The following is an 18612-nucleotide window of genomic DNA, read 5'->3' as shown; positions in this document are numbered from 1 at the left end:
AAAGCATGGTCAGCGATCGATCGAGATCGAGAATTGAGATCAGTGCGCCGTTTCCTGACTTCTTGCTCGGGCTCTGGCCGTTTGCTACAGGAAACGGTTTACCATCCCGAGAATGGAGTGTAGAAATATCAAAGCCGTACACTGACCACCCACCACCTGCGCCGATGTTAGGTACCTTCTCTACGGAAAGGTAGTGTGTAACATCACGCTTCCTCGTTTGCACATTTAGTAACGCCGCCAATACACACTCTCACTTCCTGTGCTTAGGCTTACATTCCACCCGCGTACTCGATAAAAAGCGATGTGAGAAACTGAGAATCAATATTTATCTCCACCACCCCAAGAACAATCCAGACAAACTCGTACCGAAACCCTCCCGAGTGAGATGTATTTTAATCCGACTGGATCCTAAATTCACCCTTCACACTTTTCTCCACCCCAAAACAACTCTCCACAAAGCGCGCGGTAGTATTAGCCGATTGCAATTTTCATTTTCATTTGAAGGTTACTCCCATTACTCGGAGCAACCGCCTGTATGGGGAAGATCTTCCGGTAAAACGGAAAGCAATTGCGCGAAGCGTGTGATTTATAAACTTGATCCTCCTACTACAAGCAGCCTCCCGGCTGCTTCTGCTGTGGGTGGATTGGTTTGCATGGATGGAGTGAGGAGGAGGACCTGTGGTGATGGTGGTTTTGTTTAGCATTTTTGTAAATATTCATTCGATGAGAACATACTTCTGCCTCGTAGAGGCACATTGGAGAGTTGGGTATCTCTGTGGTGTGTACTATTAGTGCGATCGTAAATACAGAGAGCTCCCCCGATCGATCCTCTCCTCCCTCTGTGTCTCTGTCCGTTGTATCGATGTTAATGCATGTTGTGACGCAAACTTAAAACCACCGTTACATCGTCGGTCCGGCTCGCTACGGCGCGATCTTCTGATTCTGACACAGTCGCCGCCGCTGCCGTCGTCGTCGTCTCGTCTGTGTTGTGTACTTATTTTAATGACTTCCTTTTCCCACCGCTACTTCTCCGTGAATCGATCAGTAGCTATGGAAGGGAAAGGAGTTGGATGGAGAGTCCTTCCGAAGGGTAATTACGGTACCAGAGGGAGGACAACCACAACACACCAAATACCCCAGGCGGCAGCAGGATGGAATGGGTGTAATGATACCCAGCATCTTCTGTGTTTGGGACGATCCCTGTCTGGTATAAGGGACAGAGCAAACAGGTTCGTTCGAATTCGATTATCGCTTAATTACAGAGGCGCTCACATCCGGGAGTGTGACTTCAAAGTTGTTGTACTCCAATTTCTGAGACTACGGGAGAATAAGTGGTCGTAAGAACCATCTGAGGAGTGTACCGAAACTCTGAGGTCTTATCATCAAGTCCTCGAGCCATCAGCTTGACCCTAACGGAGAGCTCCTCCCGTGTGGAATATGTTGAACTGAAACTATCCGACGAGAGAGGAAACAACACTACCTTTATCCAACAAAACCACACGGGGAAAGAAGTCAAAGATGAAACCTTCAACCATAAACACACGCACGCACCATGAACTTTATTTATAATATCATTTTAGTTTCCGTTTAAACCGGTTCTATATGGTCGAGAGCTCTCTTTCTTGACGTCCGGCAATCTTCGCGTTGATGCTGTTTTTCGCACTGCCCAGCTTCCCGTTCTTCTAGTGGAACGGTAGCGCGCTCGGGCAGGTTCTGCGCGTTCCACGAACAGCAGAGAGGCAACCGCAAAATCTGTCCAAGGGAACAGAAAGGGTAACATAATTGCGGAATGGATAGGGGGAGAAGAGAGCGATACTGCTGGTTCTGCTCGTTTCCTCTTCTCGCTCATTAACCACGGGTTAAGGTGTGAGCATCACTCCGTTCCAAAACCGGTGAGGAGCCGAGGCGGCCCTCCTGCCTATGTTGTTCTCATATTTCGCTTACTCTCTCTACTGCTGGCTGGCTGGCGGCTGGTTTTAAGCGCCAACGAATGGGGAAAATCCACCAAGCCAGCATCATCAGACCCAAGGAGAGGGAGGGGGGACTCTTTTCTGTCTCCTCGGCCGGAGTTGTCGGCGGAAACGAACGCGACTTAATAAGTAAAACACAAAATTAACACACAACAACCTCTGCATAGCCCCAGCGTACAACAGCATTCTTTTGCTTGTGGAGAGAGGAACTCTGCGGCTCCGAGGTAGAGGAGGAGGAGGGTCATCCCTTTTGATGGGAAGAAAGAAGTCATCTTACGCAGACGCGCGCAGCAGAACCTTAAAGAGGTCCGAAGCGATTGGACGAAGCCGTAGAGAGGGGGAGCACATTGGACGACGGAGCACATTGCAATTCCATTGCCAATTCCTACGGGGAGACGGAGATGTCTAAGAAGAGGCAGCTCAAAATGAGAAGAACACACGCGGTTCCGGATTGAATAGAGCGTCTAATGAGAGATCCTTTTACCTCCACCATCCAGAAGATCTAGTGATCTTCTTTTCAAGCTCTTTTTTTTTGCATACCGTAAAGAGACTTGACTATGTATTCTTTGCTTTCCTCTTCACCTTTTACCAGTTTATGGAAGGATTTGTTTCCTCCTTCAACAAGAAATACTCACGTCACAAGTGAGAACGAAACATTCATCATTCGTCATGCGGTGTGCTTGTACCCTCATCACTAGCTCCGTTGGCCAACCTCTTATTGTTGGTCGTCGATATCGTGTTGTGTATTGCCCTGCAATAGCTCTTCTTCCGCCTTGGATCCGGGAAGGAATGTTTCATTTGCCTCTCTGCTCTTTCCTTTCGTCTGATTCTTCCAATGTGCCTTCGGGCGCAAAAGCTTGAAATATACGTTCCAGGCTCCTCAGTTCCCAGCTACATCTTACCTCTTCCTGAACTCCGTACAAGGAAGAAACCGGACACACAAATAAAAAACTCAAAGGGTCAATAATGTGGAGGAGAGATCTGGAAAAGAAGACTACCCCTTTCGCCTCCTGCTCCTCCTCCTCCACCCTGCGCGACAGAAGCTCTTTACCCGCACGGACAGCAGGTTCTCCGGTCTTGCGCGATTTCAATGTCCTGCGCTGATGATCCCGCCCCTGATCGGGTTCCGGTGGGAAAAAAGCGCGCTGGAAACTGTAGCACCACGCTGCTCGCCAGAGTTCGATCCACTCGGAAGGGAAGCAACAACAACAACAAAAAACGCGACCCCTTTAGGGAGAAGTGCAATGAGAAGAATGAACACATGGGCAAGTGAGTGAAGAAACACACTCTCGGCTGCTGTGCGGTGTTACTGCTTCCGTGATTCTTCAAGCCCGAGTTCTCGCGATCGCGAATGTGTTGCTGTACGTACGTACGATCGCCGTACACTTCCTTCATCCTGCCCAACCTCTGGGCTTCTCCACTACCTGCGCTCCACCCCCTTCAAGAGGCCGCAGGAGATCATGGGCAGTGGAATGCGAGTGTTGCGCGAGTGATTCGGTTGATGCACCCTCTTCTCTCGGCAAACCCCCAATATGGCGGGGGAAATCCCGCGTATGTGTGTGGAAAGGAATGGCAAAGAATGCCTGCGCGAACACACACTCTGCAATGGATCCGCATTTGGTGGATCCGTTCTGGTGGTGCTGTTGCTGCTCCGTTCCCGTTCTTGATTTTTGTGCGGAGAGAGAGGCGTCCCCCAGAGTGTGGTGAGTGCAGGAAGATGCACATTAATGCCACTTCCTGATCGAGGTTTTGCGATTACGACTTCTTCTGTAGGGCGAGAGCCAGAGAGAGAGAGAGAACGAGGCCAGACCGAAGAAAATAAAGCAAAAAGCGCGATCTGAAATGGGATTCGTAAGGCAAGTGCAAAGCCGCAGTTGCAGTACAATTCGTGCAAGATGATCGCACGCCCCCGGGGGAAGGCAAAGAGTTGTCAGAAGATGATGGGATGCGGGATGCTATGGGGTAAGTGCATTGCGCTTTAGCGGAACTTGTGCGCTCGCTTTATGACTATGAAACATTGCAGCAGCACCAAAACACACACACACACGATCCGCATGAGTCTTGGTCTTGCTTGATGGCGTTTTGCAATGAGATTTTGGTTCTTCTGGTGGTGCTCGGAGCGGGAACGACGATGCATATACACACGTTTATTAATAGAATCTTTCCGTGTATGATGATGTTGATCGTTTGCTCAAGATGTGTTTTTTTTGTTCTTTTTAAGACGAGTTATGCGAGAGTAAGTGTGTGTGTGTGTGTGTGTGTTTGTGTGCATCAGAACAAGCATTTCCGCTTGTTGATAGTGCGAAACGCTCGTTTTCTTTCGCGGGTCCATAAGAAGAAGTGCAGAGCGTGATCTTCGGACTTGTTGGCCATATTTATTGAATTCTCCTGGCAGCATCCTCTTTCACGTCCGGATGCGATTTTCGTCGGTCCTGGAGGCGGGGAGATGTTCTAATCTTTAATTCCAAAATTTAGTATGCTCTCCCTCTCTTGCTGGAAGGTCGAAGAGTGAGGGTGAGGAGTAGCAGGGGATCGATTGTTTGTCGCTTAGAACCGGTGCTAAATTCAGGTTTGTTTATTCTAATCATTCGCGCACTCACTCAGGCCAGGCTCTCCCGGATCTCTTCCGATCCCCAACGACGACGACGAAGACGACGATCGCGCTGTGCTTGTCTTATCGCCCATGCCGGATTTGAATAACAAAAACACCGCCAGCAATACACACACACACACACACGCGGGGAGTCAGAGATGCGCGTAAACATTAGTTTAGCTTAGCCGAAGGAAGGAAGAAGCAAAGGTTCATGGTCTTTTTTGCGTTCGATGGGGAAGAAGTCAGAATTCGGCGAGATGTTAGGAATGTGTTTGGTTAAAGAAGACGGGAGAGCGGAAGAGGGAGAAAGCCCACAGATCACGATCGTTTGATTGTGTCATCGACACACGGGGAAGTTGGGAACGCATTTGCAATTCTCATGCTTTTCGGGGGAACTCTACTCCGATTCGGCGACTTTGAAATGTAAGAGCATCAAACGAGCGTGGTTACAGAGAATTCCTGGGATATTTGAAGTCGCAGTGGAATGGGACCATGCGAGATCTCAGCTTTTGATTTCAAAACTTTAAATCCCGATTTTACGCACGCATAGTTGAGGACTCATCTTCTACGTCGTCGTCTACACCTTGTCATCTTCTCAATTCCCATGCCGAGTGTGTTTTGGCCAAATATTTGTCCACCTGTGAGCGTGCTTGGGTGCGAGTCGTTAGACCCAATGGAGAATGGGTCACCACACCATTAGCTGGGGGCAGAAGTTGAAAACCATGTTTGACACATTTTGTGTCTTTTGCTGGTCTGGGAGGAGGAGGACCATAAAAAAGGAGGTGAGTAGGTGTCTCCAATGGGGGTACAAAGGGAGCATGAAGATCTTCCAATCCTGAGACAGATCTTGTCGAAGAGAGTCGTCAGAGTCAAGTGTGTATGTTGAAATGATTCAAAATCTCTCAAAACCGGAGGAGTATGAGTGTCCATTTTCCTAGTGCGTGTTCAATATTACCTCTTTCTTCCCCGAGCCACACCTTTTCTCCTCTTACACAAAGAAGGGAAGAGTGTTTAAAAAGCAATGATGTGAAAAATAATTAGCGACCTCCCAAACCAACTCCCCCCGTGTCCCTTCAGTGGCCAAGAGAAATAAAACGATCCCAGAAGATCGCTTAAACTCTACGGCTACGACTCTCAATGTGTGTAAGCGCCGCCGAGGTCACTCTCCCGGGCGCTGTTGTTGTGTGATGCGCGCTGGGAAGGATGGCCGGTTTGCACAGGAAATGGGATGGACAGGAGCAAAAGACCACAAGAGAGAACGCGCAGCATAAACCATCATCATCATCATCACCACCATCGCCGTTGTGTGTCCGCGTTCCATGTCTATCTCTCCCTCGCTCTTTCGCGGTGTTGTTGTTGTCTGCTTGCCCGTGCGACCTCTTTTTCCTGCCTCTACATGTGGCTACACACGCGCAGCACAATCCTCCTCCTCCCTGGATGCTGCGGTCTGAATCCGCTCCCCCCACACGCACAGGGAGGGAACCCTTTTTCTTTCTTCGGTCTGAGAAAAAAGGCGAGACGAACGACGAAGAAAGAGAAACACCACCAACCTTTGAAAGAAGCAGGCATGGAGAAATATTTTTATACATATCATAAAAAAAATCAATTTCCGCTGAAAACCTGAACTAGCGGATGTTATTTGAATACATTCTCTTCTTCTCACGTTCTTTGCGCGCGCTTTGTACCTCTCAACCGTCGTCGCCTTCGTCGTCGTCTCCGCTGATGCCCCCTCCTTCGTCCCTTTTTTTCGTAGGTCCGCTGGGCAAACCATTCTCGCCTCCTGCTCCTCTGACTCCTCTCTCTCTCGTGATCTTCCGAGTTTGATCATCGCCGGATCTTCTTCCCATCGGGTTTTGTTGTCGGGAGTCGGGAGGTGTTTTTTTTTACCTTTACTTCTGTTCCAACCTGTGTTGTCTATCTGCTGGTGTGTCTCGGGGTGGTGAGTTCGGGAAGACTTTCCGACTTCGATCTCGCCCTGCCCGTGTTTGCCAAGAAGAAAGAACGACGGCGCGAAAAAGAAACGTAACTAATAGTACGGTGGTATGGTGACTGGGCTGTGCTTCCCTCTGCCCTAGTGGTGATGGATTCTCGCTATCTTTCACCTTTCAATTCTCTCGCCACTTCGTTGATGTGTGTGTTTTTATGTGTAAGGTGGAATAGGATATTCAGCAGCATCCAGACTCGGGGGAAAATACGTTATGCAAAGCTCTTCAACATAAAACGTTCGGCTAGACATGTATATATGTATGTTGGAAAACATCTCCTGTTTCGTCTAATGACGTAATGCCTCTTAAAATCGATGATCCTAACATACGATCATGTAGAACATTAGAGCTAAGAATTGATTTGACCTTTTCTTCCATATACACACACCGAAACTAATCGATCCGTTTCTATCTTTTCCACTTGCAGATAAAAATCATCCAATCTGGCTCCAACGTGCGTCCTGCTGTCAGTAGCAAACGCAAAAGCACCACCACCACCACCATTAAAACAAGAACGCCAGCACGATTGCCACCATCGGTCGTGATCAGCAGCAGGCCAGCAGCAGCAGCGTAGTGGTGTCCGGGTGTTGTCAGCCGGAGGAGAAGGAGATCGAACGCAGCAGCAGCAGCAGCGCCCCGCAATCATCGTCCAACAGCGCTGCCGCCGCAGCCCTCTTTGCCGCAGCCATGAAGCTACTACCGATCCCGCTCTCCCCACTCAACGCGCCGCCGCCCCTGGGGCTGTGGAATTCAGAGCTACTATGGCGCTACCCGCCCGCCCCGCCCAGCCCGCTGGCCGACCTGAAGACACAGCTCCCGCCCCAGCTCAACACAGACCCGCGCATCTGGGGCCGCGATGAGGTGGTCGTCTTTCTGCGCTTCTGCGAGCGCGAGTTCGACCTGCCCAAGTTCGATCTCGACCTGTTCCAGATGAACGGCAAGGCGCTGTGCGTGCTGACCAAGAACGATCTGGCCGAGCGCAGCCCGGGCGCCGGCGACGTCCTGCACAACGTGCTGCAGATGCTGATCCGCGACGCCCAGACGCTGCACCGCCATCTGCCGAGCAGTCCGGTCACGCCGACCGGCCGCTATCCGCTGTCGCCCCACAGCCACCCGCCCACGCCGAACTGGAGTGCGCTGGCCCCGCCGGACAGCCCGTTCTTTCACAGCTCGCACCTGCAGCAGTTTATGGCGGCGTCGAACTCGGTCACACTCAGCCCAGCGCCGTCGATCGATTCGCAGGCCGGCAGTCCACCCTCGCAGAGCCACGGCGAGCAGAACGTGTTCCAGCAGCAGCAGCAGCAGCAGCAGCAGCACCATCATCAACAGCAACCCCCCAAGTCGTCCTCCGGTGCGGGCTCATCGTCCTCCTCTTCCACGTCCTCGTCGACCAATGGAAGCGGTGGCAATGGGAGCAGCGCTAACGGAGGAGCAGCCGGTCCGGCCACCAACGGTACCAACGGGCTGATCAGCAGCAGCAGCAGCACCACTAGCAGCGTCGCCAGCAGCACCAGCAGCAGCGTCAGTAATCAGTCCGACTCGGACGAAGAGCACGCGACGGTGGGCAATGGTACGGCTGCCACTTCGACGACCGGCCCCGGCTCGTCCAACGGCAACGGGTACCATCCGCTGCCCCTGTCGCATCCGGACAGCAAGCTGCCACTGATCGCCACCCATCCACCCCAGCAGAGCCCCCCGCTCACGCCGATCTCGAAGGAAACGCAGCATCTCGGCCAGCTGCAGCTGCTCGACACGAAAACGCTCCAGTATCCGGTCTCGTCCCTGCTGAACGGTTCGTCCGGCAACGGCGGCAGCAATGGGGGCAGCTCGCGCGAACGTGAACCCTCGTCCTCGAGTGCGGCAGCCACCGCTGCGGCCGTAGCCGCGGCCGTGCTCGGCCTCAAGGGAGCCGCCTCGAACGGTGGCGGTTCGTCCGGCTCGTCCGGGTCCGGCTCAGCGCCCAGCACGCCCGGCGCGTTCCTGCCCGTCAAGCGCGAGTTCTTCCCCGACAGTCCGGAACCCAATACGAGTAAGTTTGCTCCTTCTTTTCTGGTCCTTTTTGTGCTTTTCCCCTCTTCGCCCCATGTTTTACCCCATTTCTCTGGTGTACGGTGCTACGCAAGAACACTACCTTACAGGCACGCACACTACACTATACTCTCTCTCTATCTCTCGCTCAAGTGGATAGCAAGGATGCCATGGTGTCCCTCTGTCCACTTGAGACCATAACTATCCTTCTTCCCCTTTCTCTCTCCCTTTCACAATTAATTTCACATTAAAAAACATACAAAAACCGGGAATATATACTCACCCATTGTTTTTTTACCACCATTATCGCACACACACCACCCAACCCAACCTAAACCAACCAACCAAACACACACACACAAACACAAACCAACCCCAACACCCTTGGTTTCCCCCCACACCCGTCCCGCCCATTGTCACACGTCCAGTTTCGTCCGGTTCGCTTTCAGACGGCCGCCTGCTGTGGGACTTCTTGCAGCAGCTGCTGAACGATCCGAGCCAGCGGTACAGCAGCTACATCGCGTGGAAGTGCCGCGACACGGGCGTGTTCAAGATCGTCGACCCGGCCGGGCTGGCCAAGCTGTGGGGCAAGCAGAAGAACCACCTGTCGATGAACTACGACAAGATGTCACGCGCCCTGCGCTACTACTATCGCGTCAACATACTCCGGAAGGTGCAGGGTGAGCGCCACTGCTACCAGTAAGTATTCTTCTCTTTTCTTGAAATCTTTTCCGCTTTTCTTTTCCCCCGGCTGTGCAGTACTAAAGCGGCACTTCTTCTCCTCCCTCTTCCCACAGATTCCTCCGCAATCCGACGGAGCTGAAGAGCATCAAGAACATCTCGTTGCTGCGCCAAACGATGGCCGCTAGCCAGGCGGCCGCGGCAGCCGCCGCCGCCCAATCGAACGGCAACGGTGGTGGCGGTGCCAGCGAGCGCAACGGCGACCGGGGAGCGTCCTCGGTCGTCGGCAACGGTTCGGCCAGCAACGGTGGCAGCAGCAACAACCCGCTAATGTCGCTGCTCCCGAACGGAGCGAACATTCACCATCTGGCTGCGGCGGCTGCGGCCGCTGCCGCCTCCCAGAACGGACCGCTCTCGCCATCGTCCTCGTCCCCGTCCTCGTCGCCATCGGCCCTGCACCATCACCATCATCATCTGCAGCAGCAGCATCAGGCGGCCGCCGCGGCCGCCGCTGCAGCCGCCGCTATCCATTCGCACCATCTCGCAGTACAAAATGGGGCCGCCGGGGGAGCGGGCGGTGGGCCGCACCAGCGCAACATCAAGATGGAAACCGACCTGGACGACCTCAAGCCGACCGATCTCAGCACGAACGATCGCAAGTTTAGCTACGGATCGCCCGTCAACGGAACGGACTGCTACCCGTGAGTGTCTTTTTGTGTGGAAAATCCACTTTTTTGTATGAATTTGTCATTTTAATCGCTTCTTTATGGTAATTTACAGACTGATTCGCAATGCCAACGGACTGACAACGATTCAGCTGCTGAGGCAGCAGCAGCAGCAGCAACAGTCGGAAGCTGGTTCGCCTCCGTCCTCGCCAACGCCCCTGTCGATCAACTCGCAGTCGCTGCACACGATCAGCAGCAACCTGCACCATCTGCACCAGCAGCAGCTTCAGGCGCAGGCAGCGGCTGCGGCAGCGATTGCGGCAGCGGCCGAAGCCCGCCACCAGCAGGACGCCGCGGAGCAGCAGCAGGATCATCCCCTTCACCATCAGTCGTCGTCGTCGTCGTCGTCGTCGCATCACCAGCACCAACACCACCACCACCCGGCACGGAACGGTAGCCGAAGCAGCAGCACGAGCGGTGCGAGCGACCACGACCACCGGGAACCGCACGATCGCGACCGTGATACGCCCTCGCCCGCCAACAGTGAGTCGTCCGCGCACCAGCAGCAGTCGCAGCAGCATCACCACAGCATGCACGTGAAAAGCGACGACGACAGCATGATGCCGACGGATCTGAGCAAATCCGAGCCGATGTACTACAAGTAAGCAGAGGAGAGGAGCGCTCAAAAGGAGGTGGTGTGTCGGGAGAAAACGGCGAGGAGGGGAACGCCCAGCAGCAGCAGCAACAACGACGGCGGCGGCAGCGCATCAACAGCATATGATCTCAACAGTACAAGCCCCCCACTACTACTACCCACTACTACAGCAGGATCATCTGCCAGGTGTGTCAATTTGAAGCAATACAGAGAGAGAGAAAGAGAAGGAGAATATCCAGGTCTGTGTGCCATCGCGCGCGTTTTTCGCGTGTCCGCCGCTGTGTTTCGACCACACACCATGCGCTGATGCTGCCCCTCTCCGGTGTGTCCCCTCCGGCGGCGACCATTTACCACCGTGTTTTTTTTTAAATAGTTGTGTTAACCATTGAACGTACTGAGCTTCCCCCTGTTCTTCCTTTCCTTTTTATCCGCCCCATGGCGTACATCCGCTTAACAATTGACAAACGGCGAAGCTGTTAGAATTCGAAATTAGGATTAGAACAACAAAGAGAGTGCATGTTGACTGAGTAGCGCGAGTGAGAGAGAGAGTGAGCGAGAGCGTGCAAAAAGAGAGACAGAGAGAGACGGTTTAGGTTGTATCTTGTACAGTTTACACACGATCATAAGGAGCTGAAAATTGATCATTAGAAAAGAAGGGCACAGTGTCACTAATCACCCGCGGGAGAAAGCTTTCTGAGCGAAAGAAGAAGAAGAAGAGGAAGAAACCCTTACTTATATGTGCCAATCTGATTTTTGTTCTACGTTTTGTTTTTAAATCACTGTTCAGAGTTTAAGAAGCGGGTTGTGGGAAAGCAAAGAAGCAACAAAAAGGAAAAACAAATCGACAAAGTGCTAAACAAAACTAAAAGGGGTTAAAAAATGAAGTTTGAAATTTTAGAGCTCTGTATCACACGACTATTCTACACACTCACTCACAAACACATAGAAGGGAAGCAATTATGCATATAAAACAAACTAGTGATTAACGCCTGTATATTGAACTCGATGTTTGTTTGTTTTTTTTTTATATACTCGTTTTTAAAAAGAGCACCTTTTGTGTTTTCTCCCTCCCCTTCCCCAATTATTAGGAGCACACACACACACATACGCGCACACATGCACACTCATGCACCATTCGCACACACACAACTCACCTTTGTACAGATAGTTTAATTTTTGGTAGCGTCAATTGTTAGGTTTAAGCTAAAAGTTAAGAGTGAGAAGAAGCGAGTTAATCTGTTACGGCCAATCGAAATCCCCGAGAACACGAGACATCCGGGCGATGATGATGATGATCACACCTTACTGATATTTTATGACACACAAGGACGCCACAATCGTGCTTCTGCTGGTTCGAATTTATGACGAAAAAGGAAAAAAAGAGTACAAGAAAAAAGAGATTGTTGTGGGCGAGGTTTCGTTACGCGTACATGTCCCACAAAAAAAACTCACACGAGAGAGAGAGGAGAATCCCATCCTCCGTTTTGCTGCGTGTGCGTGTGTGTGTGTGCTGTGTGTGAGATGTGTGTGTGTGTAGTTACTCATTTAGGACTCAAAGGCCGCGAATATGTAGTTGTAATTATTGTAATACTGTTTTGTTTTTTTTTTGGGTGGAAAAACTTAGTTAAGACGATTTTTTTATTGTTTTTCGTTTAGTTTCATTCGCCCCTCCCAATTCACTATTAAGTGTATGTGTCCGTGTGTCTGTGTGTGTGTATGCGTACAGTAGTAGAGGAAGGGTTGGGGCTGTGTAAAGGCCACAAGCGCATAGGTTTAATGTACCTTTAACAAACAAACAAAAAACAAAACAAAATACTTCCCTCCTGGTATACCAATTGGTTCTTCCAATTGGTATACCACACTCTTCCAATTGGCTTCCATTAGGCAGAATAGGATTTAAAAAAAAACCAACACACCCCACTTCCCCGTACACACATCTCGATGATATAAGATTGATAAGTATGTGATGATTTAGGGAGAGAAAGAGAGAGAGAGAGAGAGAGAGAGAGAGAGAGAGAGAGAGAGAGAGAGAGCGTACCAAGTGCACGATAAAGATGTACTAAAAAAGGATTATAGGGATACTAGAGGCAAAAGATTAACGATCAAAGCGTGTTTGTTTGTGAGAAAAAGAGTGAGAGAGAGATAGAGTGAGAGAATTTATTGCGTGTGTGTGTGTGTGTGTGTGGGGTGTCTGGTTGTGGGTGGGTGGGTTATTCGCAGGATTTGCAAAGTGAGTGAAGGTTGCTTTCCCTTTATATACGTTTTCCTTCTTCTAGATAGAGGAGTGTGGAGGATTTAGCTTTTAAAGTGAGATGAAAGCAAATAAGCACAGAGCGAGAGAGAATGATGAAACGATCGAAAAGTTTGTTAGGCGCGGGTAGAGAAATCAATCCATCGATCGACACCCCTTCTTTTGCCGGAAAGCGGGAAAAGGCCTACTACACTACCACTTTGATCAGTCGATCGGGGAAGGTGTTGCAGTTTTCTCGTCCTCCGCGACAAAAGGGGTGTGTTGGATGGATTTTCCCGCATTAGGTTCTTCCCGTTTCATTCGTTTCTTCAGTTAGTTAATGTGCGAAATAGCTTAGGTAGGGAGAGCGAGTTGAGTGAGTTGAGTGAGTGATCGACGAGAGGCTGCAGCGTGGCTTTAGGATAATGGCGATCGACACGCATCGCAACGCAAACGAAATCTTCCTTAAATACTGTGTGTGTGTGTTTTTTTTTGTCTTTAAGTTTTCATATTGTGTACATTTTCCCCTCCTCTTTCCACCCCTTTTCTCTCACACATCCGCGATAGGTTATGGAACATAGTTGTCTTCTTTTTCTTATTATTTTGTAAATATAGTGAACCACAACGCTTTAGTTAAATGGAAATGTAAATCGGGCACTCGTGTTTTTTTTCTTTTCATTTTTTTTATCGATAAACTTTTTGTGTGTTCAAATATCACAAGAATCGGCTAATACTACCCCCACTCTTCTTCCCCCGCGAACCGTTAGTGCACGCCGTCTCGCCGATGTGTCGTCCCCTTCAGCATGATGGGAGGCTACTAGTATTAAGTAGAGTTTATTGGATCGTTTTGTCGTTTCTAAGTGTATAAAAAAATGATTGAATTTATATGTACGACACAAATGTAAAGCTCGGTACATGAGATAAGTGCAAATAATAAAAAGAAAAAATGGATTATACCTTACATTGTGAAGTAATAATTTGGCTTGGGTAGTGAGAAAAGACGTTACCGGGGTTTCCATGATTTAATGGAAATGTTTAAAAAAACATGTTTTCTATTTTATAGCAAAAAATGAGAATTTTGTGACATTTTAAACTATATTTTTAATTAAACATTCGATTTGTGCCCCTTACTTCTATGACCACCTGCACGTAGGTAATGCATATCATAAAAATGAAGTTTGGTTTCGGTTAAGTCGTTAATTTCGTGATGATATCTATAAAAATGCATAAACTTATATTCATAGATACAATTCCAAATGTTGCCTAGCTCGAAATATTCTTCTTAAAAGTGATTGAGCTTTAAATGCCTGACCTAATAATCAGGATGACATGGCGGTTTATGAGTGTCAGTTATATTATTTATTGTGCATTTAATATATGTAACTACCAAAACCATACATCATACAGTTGAAACATAAAAAGAAGTATTTTTATCATACAATCACACAATAAGTTAAAATAATACATTTTCCTCCAATAAAAATAATAATTCCCGTTTAAAACGTATGACCTACCCGGGTAGATGGTTGCAGAAGTAAAGTTGTAGTTTTGGTTATAGAAACGAAGGTTAAAACGAAGTGCAAACAACAATCATTTCAAGCCAATTTCATTACAGAACAGCTATCTGTTGCGCGAAAAAAAATTAACGGTCAATTTAAATCGCCACACTACCACCGCTCTATACACCTTGACACGTGCTGTGCTGTCATGCGCCCGCAGACGCGCTTGGATTTGTTTTCGTTTTGGAATACATTATATCCTCTACAGTTTATTGTGCTTTACCATTCGTAATGTTACTTTTCTTGTGAAATTAGTAAAATTACGCCAGCTGCGAACAAACTACACACATTACAGGTAGGTACAGCAGACCCGTCCGTTGCGTATAGCGGCTGTTGAATTGAACGCATCCCGATGGGTTTTGTGTTGTTTACACTTTTCCCTTATATCGCACCTAGCTTTACCTACGACGCAGCAGATAATTTTGCAGCAAAAGTGTTACTTCTTGTAATTAAACACATTGCGTACCGTTTTTTCGTACTTTTTTGCTGAACTAATTTGAATTTGAGTTTGCCGCGCACCGGTTGGAACGGTTGTGTTGGCCTTCGCCCCAGCCATCTCAACACGGGAATGATTGCGATCCACTCCATCCGGATCCGGATCCGCACAGTTCCACCAAAACACAGGCCGGAACAGTTGCATATGGATCACGTTCCGACCGTTTTTTTGGACATAAAATTATATTTTTTATTTTAAAATTTAAATCCATGCTGTTCTCTTTTTCTCCACCTTTTCAGCTATGCCAAATACCCTCAAATCCAATGCCATCGTGTGGCACCACTTCAGCAAAGATCCGCAGGAGAAACGGGGCAAATGTTTGCACTGCGGTCAGCTGATAAGTTACGAAAAGTCGACCCTATCGAACCTGCGCCGACATTTGTATCGGAAACATGAGGAAGTGTTGCGACAAGAGCGCGATACGGATACGGTATAGGGACTGGAAAAGGTTTCCATTTCAGCGCACTTTTTCCTAATCCCTTTTTCTTTTGTTTTGCCCCTACCCGAAACAGTTCGAGAGCGTACCGGTACACTATGTGTGGGAACACTTTATCAAACAGCCGGAGGAAAAGGCCAAATGCGTTTACTGCTACTCCGTGCTGGGCTGCCCGAAGAACGTGGTGGGCAATCTAATACGCCACCTAAAGTCGCGCCATCCCTCGCTGGTGCTGGAGCAGGAACGCGGTCAGGAGGCGCTGTTTGAGGAAGTGTCCCGCACCCAATACCATGCCGAATCGATCGAGGATTCGTTAGGCACCAGCACTTCGCTGCAAGAGCTGGAGCTCGAACTGGATGCTGATCTCTTCTCGGCCGAAGTTCACCAGATTGATGGGACCAATCTGCCTTCATCGGTAAAGATTGAGGTAAAACTGGATGGCATAGAGAGTCGGTTCGGGAGAAAAAGATATATAATTTTGGTTATCTTTCCAGCTCGTGCATCCAGATACCGAATCCTGTCCCGATGACGCAGATCAGGAAGTGATCGAGGAGGAGATTATAAACGAATCACAGCAGGATGTGGTAAGATCGGGGTCCAAACAACTTTATAGGCAACACTGTTCTGAAGTTCATTTGTATCACCCTCCCCGGCAGGAGATCAATTGTGAGGATATGGATGCTTCTAGCCAGTACGAGGAGCATGTTCACCACCCAGAGGAAACGCTTTCCTCCCAGACGATGGAAGAATCGATCGTACGCACCAGCACGTTGCAAGGGGAAAGCAAGGAGCTGGAGCTGAACGAATCCCCGCGGCGGCAGGACAACTTCTTCTCCATCGGTATGAAAGACATCAACATGAAGACGGCCATCTACGCCACGAACGTTGCCATGGAGCTGGAGTGTTTGCCGCTGCGGCAGCGGATCTTTGCGCAAAAGCTCATCGCGGATGTGATGTTTCACGCCAAGCTGGACAACCTGACGGAGTACGCGATGATACTGGGGAAGGTCAATCGGCCGTTCGACGTTTAACAGGGCGTGTAGTGTAGTGACGATCTCTTTTTAAGTCATATTTTACATAGTCTATTTAGTTTGTACATATTAAATTAAAAAACAAAGTTATTTTAATCGATAAAAACCCCTCATTCGCGTTCGAACGTTCCAACGCGCACGATCACCAGCGAGTTTTCATCTAAATTGTCCAACTTTGCATTGAACAGTATGTCCGATACAAGCTTTTGCGCTATTATTCGCTGCTGCGCCGCCAGGCTTTCCATCTCGAGCGCTGTATGGACGGCGAAAGTGGCCACTTTGGTGTTGATATGTTTCATGCTGGAGCTTATCAGGCAACCGGCACTAGCTTTCCGCTCTTCATCCTCCGTTGCGGTTGGGTTGGCCGGGCCGGGGTGTACCGTATCCTCCGGGCCCATGATTTGTCCTATCACCGTCTCCTCTATTACCTCCGACAGGTCGTCCTCCTGTCCGAGCTCGTGGTGGTGGTGGTGGTGGTGCATCATGGCCGCTTCTTCATCGTACTGTGTTATCTGAACAATTAATGTAAGTACAATTAATGAGCTTGAAATGACCCATTTTACGCTTCTAAAAAGCCCCATACCCGACTTGACTGGTGATGGTGGTGATGGTGTATGCTGCCCTCGATCAGTTCATGTTCCGGATCATCATTCGAGGTTGGTTCCGGATTTAGGTCAACGATCTGCGAAATTAAAAACGTATTCTCTATCTAGTCTCACCAAGCGACTTACTCCAAATACCGCACCACCGCACCTACCTCCAACTTGATCGGTTCCGTCAGTCCATCGTTTTTCACCGGCTGCAGTTCAATCAACCCACCGCCACATTCCATTTCCCCGTCCGACTCGTTGCCCGACACGCAACCACCCGCAGCGTACTGGCTACGCTCTTCGTCGCTGTGCATCGGAAACACCCCCTGCTCCTCCTCCTCCCCCTCCTCCTCGTACACCTCCTCGTACTCCTCCTCGAACTGGGCCGCGCTGCTTTGCTGCTCCTCCAGCAGTATCTTAACGTGTTTGTTTTGCATGTGCCGGCCCAGGCTGGACGTCGTGTACTTGTACGTGAGCACCGTACCGCAGTGCCGGCATTTGGCCCGCTTTTCGGGCTCCTTGCTGAAGTGTTTCCACATCGCATTGTGTAGTGTCTTTTGCTGTGAGAACGAGTGAGGAAAAGGAAGGATGAATTAAGGACTGGGACAAAAGGGTCCGCGGGCACGACTGCTTACACGTGGTGCGACTTCATGGCGTCTGGAAGGATGCTTCCTCAGGATGTGCCTACGCAGATTGGAGTACGTTGACTTTTCCACCGACATTAGCTGATTGCAGAGGGCGCATTTGGCTGTTTTCCCCGTTGGGTCTCTGGTAAAGAAGGACCACAGGTTGGAACGTGGACCGGACATGGCTGAGAAAAACAAATGTTATTAAACAATATTAATTTCATTCCACCATTTCGGTAGCATGTAACGGTTTTTGGTTGTTCTATTTATAAATGTTTTGCCACCGGAACGGATCCATTCGTTCTTCGTCCGGTCCGGGAATCGGTGTGTTTTGTATCTGTTTACGGTTGGGGTTTTTTTTTTTGTATATATTTCCTCTTACTTTTGCGGTTGTTTGTAGTGATGAGACCGTTTGAAAGAAGTTACACGCTCTTTGCACGCTACATAAGCTGCAATCAGCACGAAATGCACTAATTATCACAACTAAATTAGCACGAAATGAAGCAAATTGCTGCAAAACTGGAAAGTTGTTTACAAACAGGATCGGATGCGTTTGACAGATGGCATCTCTTCGCTGCACACAAGGTTAATAGAGGTTTCGTTCGAGATATAGCGATGGTCGGGTGGTTGGGCTCTGTCGGAATCGATTCCGTTGCGACGGTGCCTCGGAGAGGTTGTACTCGTTCCATCGCTTTGCACCGATTGCCCGTAATTGAAGCTGCTTTGGAATGACGGAATTCGTATATATGTTTATTTATGAGAGCATTTTCAGATTTTACTTTTTATTCTTTACTTTCAGGCTTAATCTATTCTTGCAATCGAGATGTCTCTACTGCTAAGGAAATCCGGTCTACTTTGCAACTAAACTATATCGCTAATAAATGTGATTTGGAATCGACTCAAGCCAGTCGTTCTCGATATCTAAAACCCTAGCGGGAAATAGATCGAATTGGATAATTTGGCAGTTTAAAAAAAAATATATTTCAGTGTATTTGCTATGAAAAATTAATTATCGATATTGAAAACAATAGTTCAGCCAACGGGAAGATAATTCAATGAAAATAGAT

The 18612-nt window shown here is 49.1% G+C and overlaps 3 protein-coding genes across 11 annotated transcripts in view; 2 read left to right on the top strand and 1 right to left on the bottom strand.

Annotated features, from left to right (window-relative positions):
* LOC120900428 (ets DNA-binding protein pokkuri) overlaps window positions 1-13457 on the top strand; it is a 46176-nt gene extending 32719 nt beyond the window's left edge. For 8 of the 9 annotated variants that reach the window (XM_040307404.1, XM_040307406.1, XM_040307409.1 and 5 more), the window contains exons 4-7: window positions 6976-8577; window positions 9005-9275; window positions 9374-9958; window positions 10038-13457. In XM_040307404.1, coding sequence (XP_040163338.1) covers window positions 7236-8577; window positions 9005-9275; window positions 9374-9958; window positions 10038-10587 — 2748 coding nt within the window. In that variant the 5' untranslated portion in view covers window positions 6976-7235 and the 3' untranslated portion in view covers window positions 10588-13457. The remainder of the gene's footprint in view (window positions 1-6975; window positions 8578-9004; window positions 9276-9373; window positions 9959-10037) is intronic. The other variant, XM_040307413.1, reaches the window with a different exon arrangement.
* Window positions 13458-14520: 1063 nt separating this feature from the next.
* On the top strand, window positions 14521-16348 carry LOC120903464. Its single transcript, XM_040312904.1, has 5 exons — window positions 14521-14661; window positions 15102-15292; window positions 15375-15725; window positions 15793-15882; window positions 15955-16348. The coding sequence occupies exons 2-5, from the start codon at window positions 15104-15106 to the stop codon at window positions 16327-16329; spliced, it is 1005 nt and encodes a 334-aa protein (XP_040168838.1). The 5' UTR covers window positions 14521-14661; window positions 15102-15103; the 3' UTR covers window positions 16330-16348.
* A 16-nt stretch (window positions 16349-16364) lies between these two features.
* LOC120903463 lies at window positions 16365-18252 on the bottom strand. Its single transcript, XM_040312903.1, has 5 exons — window positions 17928-18252; window positions 17555-17730; window positions 17087-17479; window positions 16913-17011; window positions 16365-16841 (listed from the first exon to the last, which is right to left on the bottom strand). Exons 2-5 carry the CDS (start codon window positions 17726-17728, stop codon window positions 16440-16442), a joined length of 1068 nt encoding a protein of 355 aa, XP_040168837.1. The 5' UTR covers window positions 17729-17730; window positions 17928-18252; the 3' UTR covers window positions 16365-16439.
* Between the last annotated feature and the right edge of the window lie 360 nt (window positions 18253-18612).

The sequence above is a fragment of the Anopheles arabiensis genome, chromosome 3 (assembly GCF_016920715.1).
Source record: "Anopheles arabiensis isolate DONGOLA chromosome 3, AaraD3, whole genome shotgun sequence".
Classification (NCBI taxonomy): domain Eukaryota; kingdom Metazoa; phylum Arthropoda; class Insecta; order Diptera; family Culicidae; genus Anopheles; species Anopheles arabiensis.
Note: the sequence above shows the minus strand (reverse complement) of the source record. Positions and strands in the feature narration are given on the sequence as shown.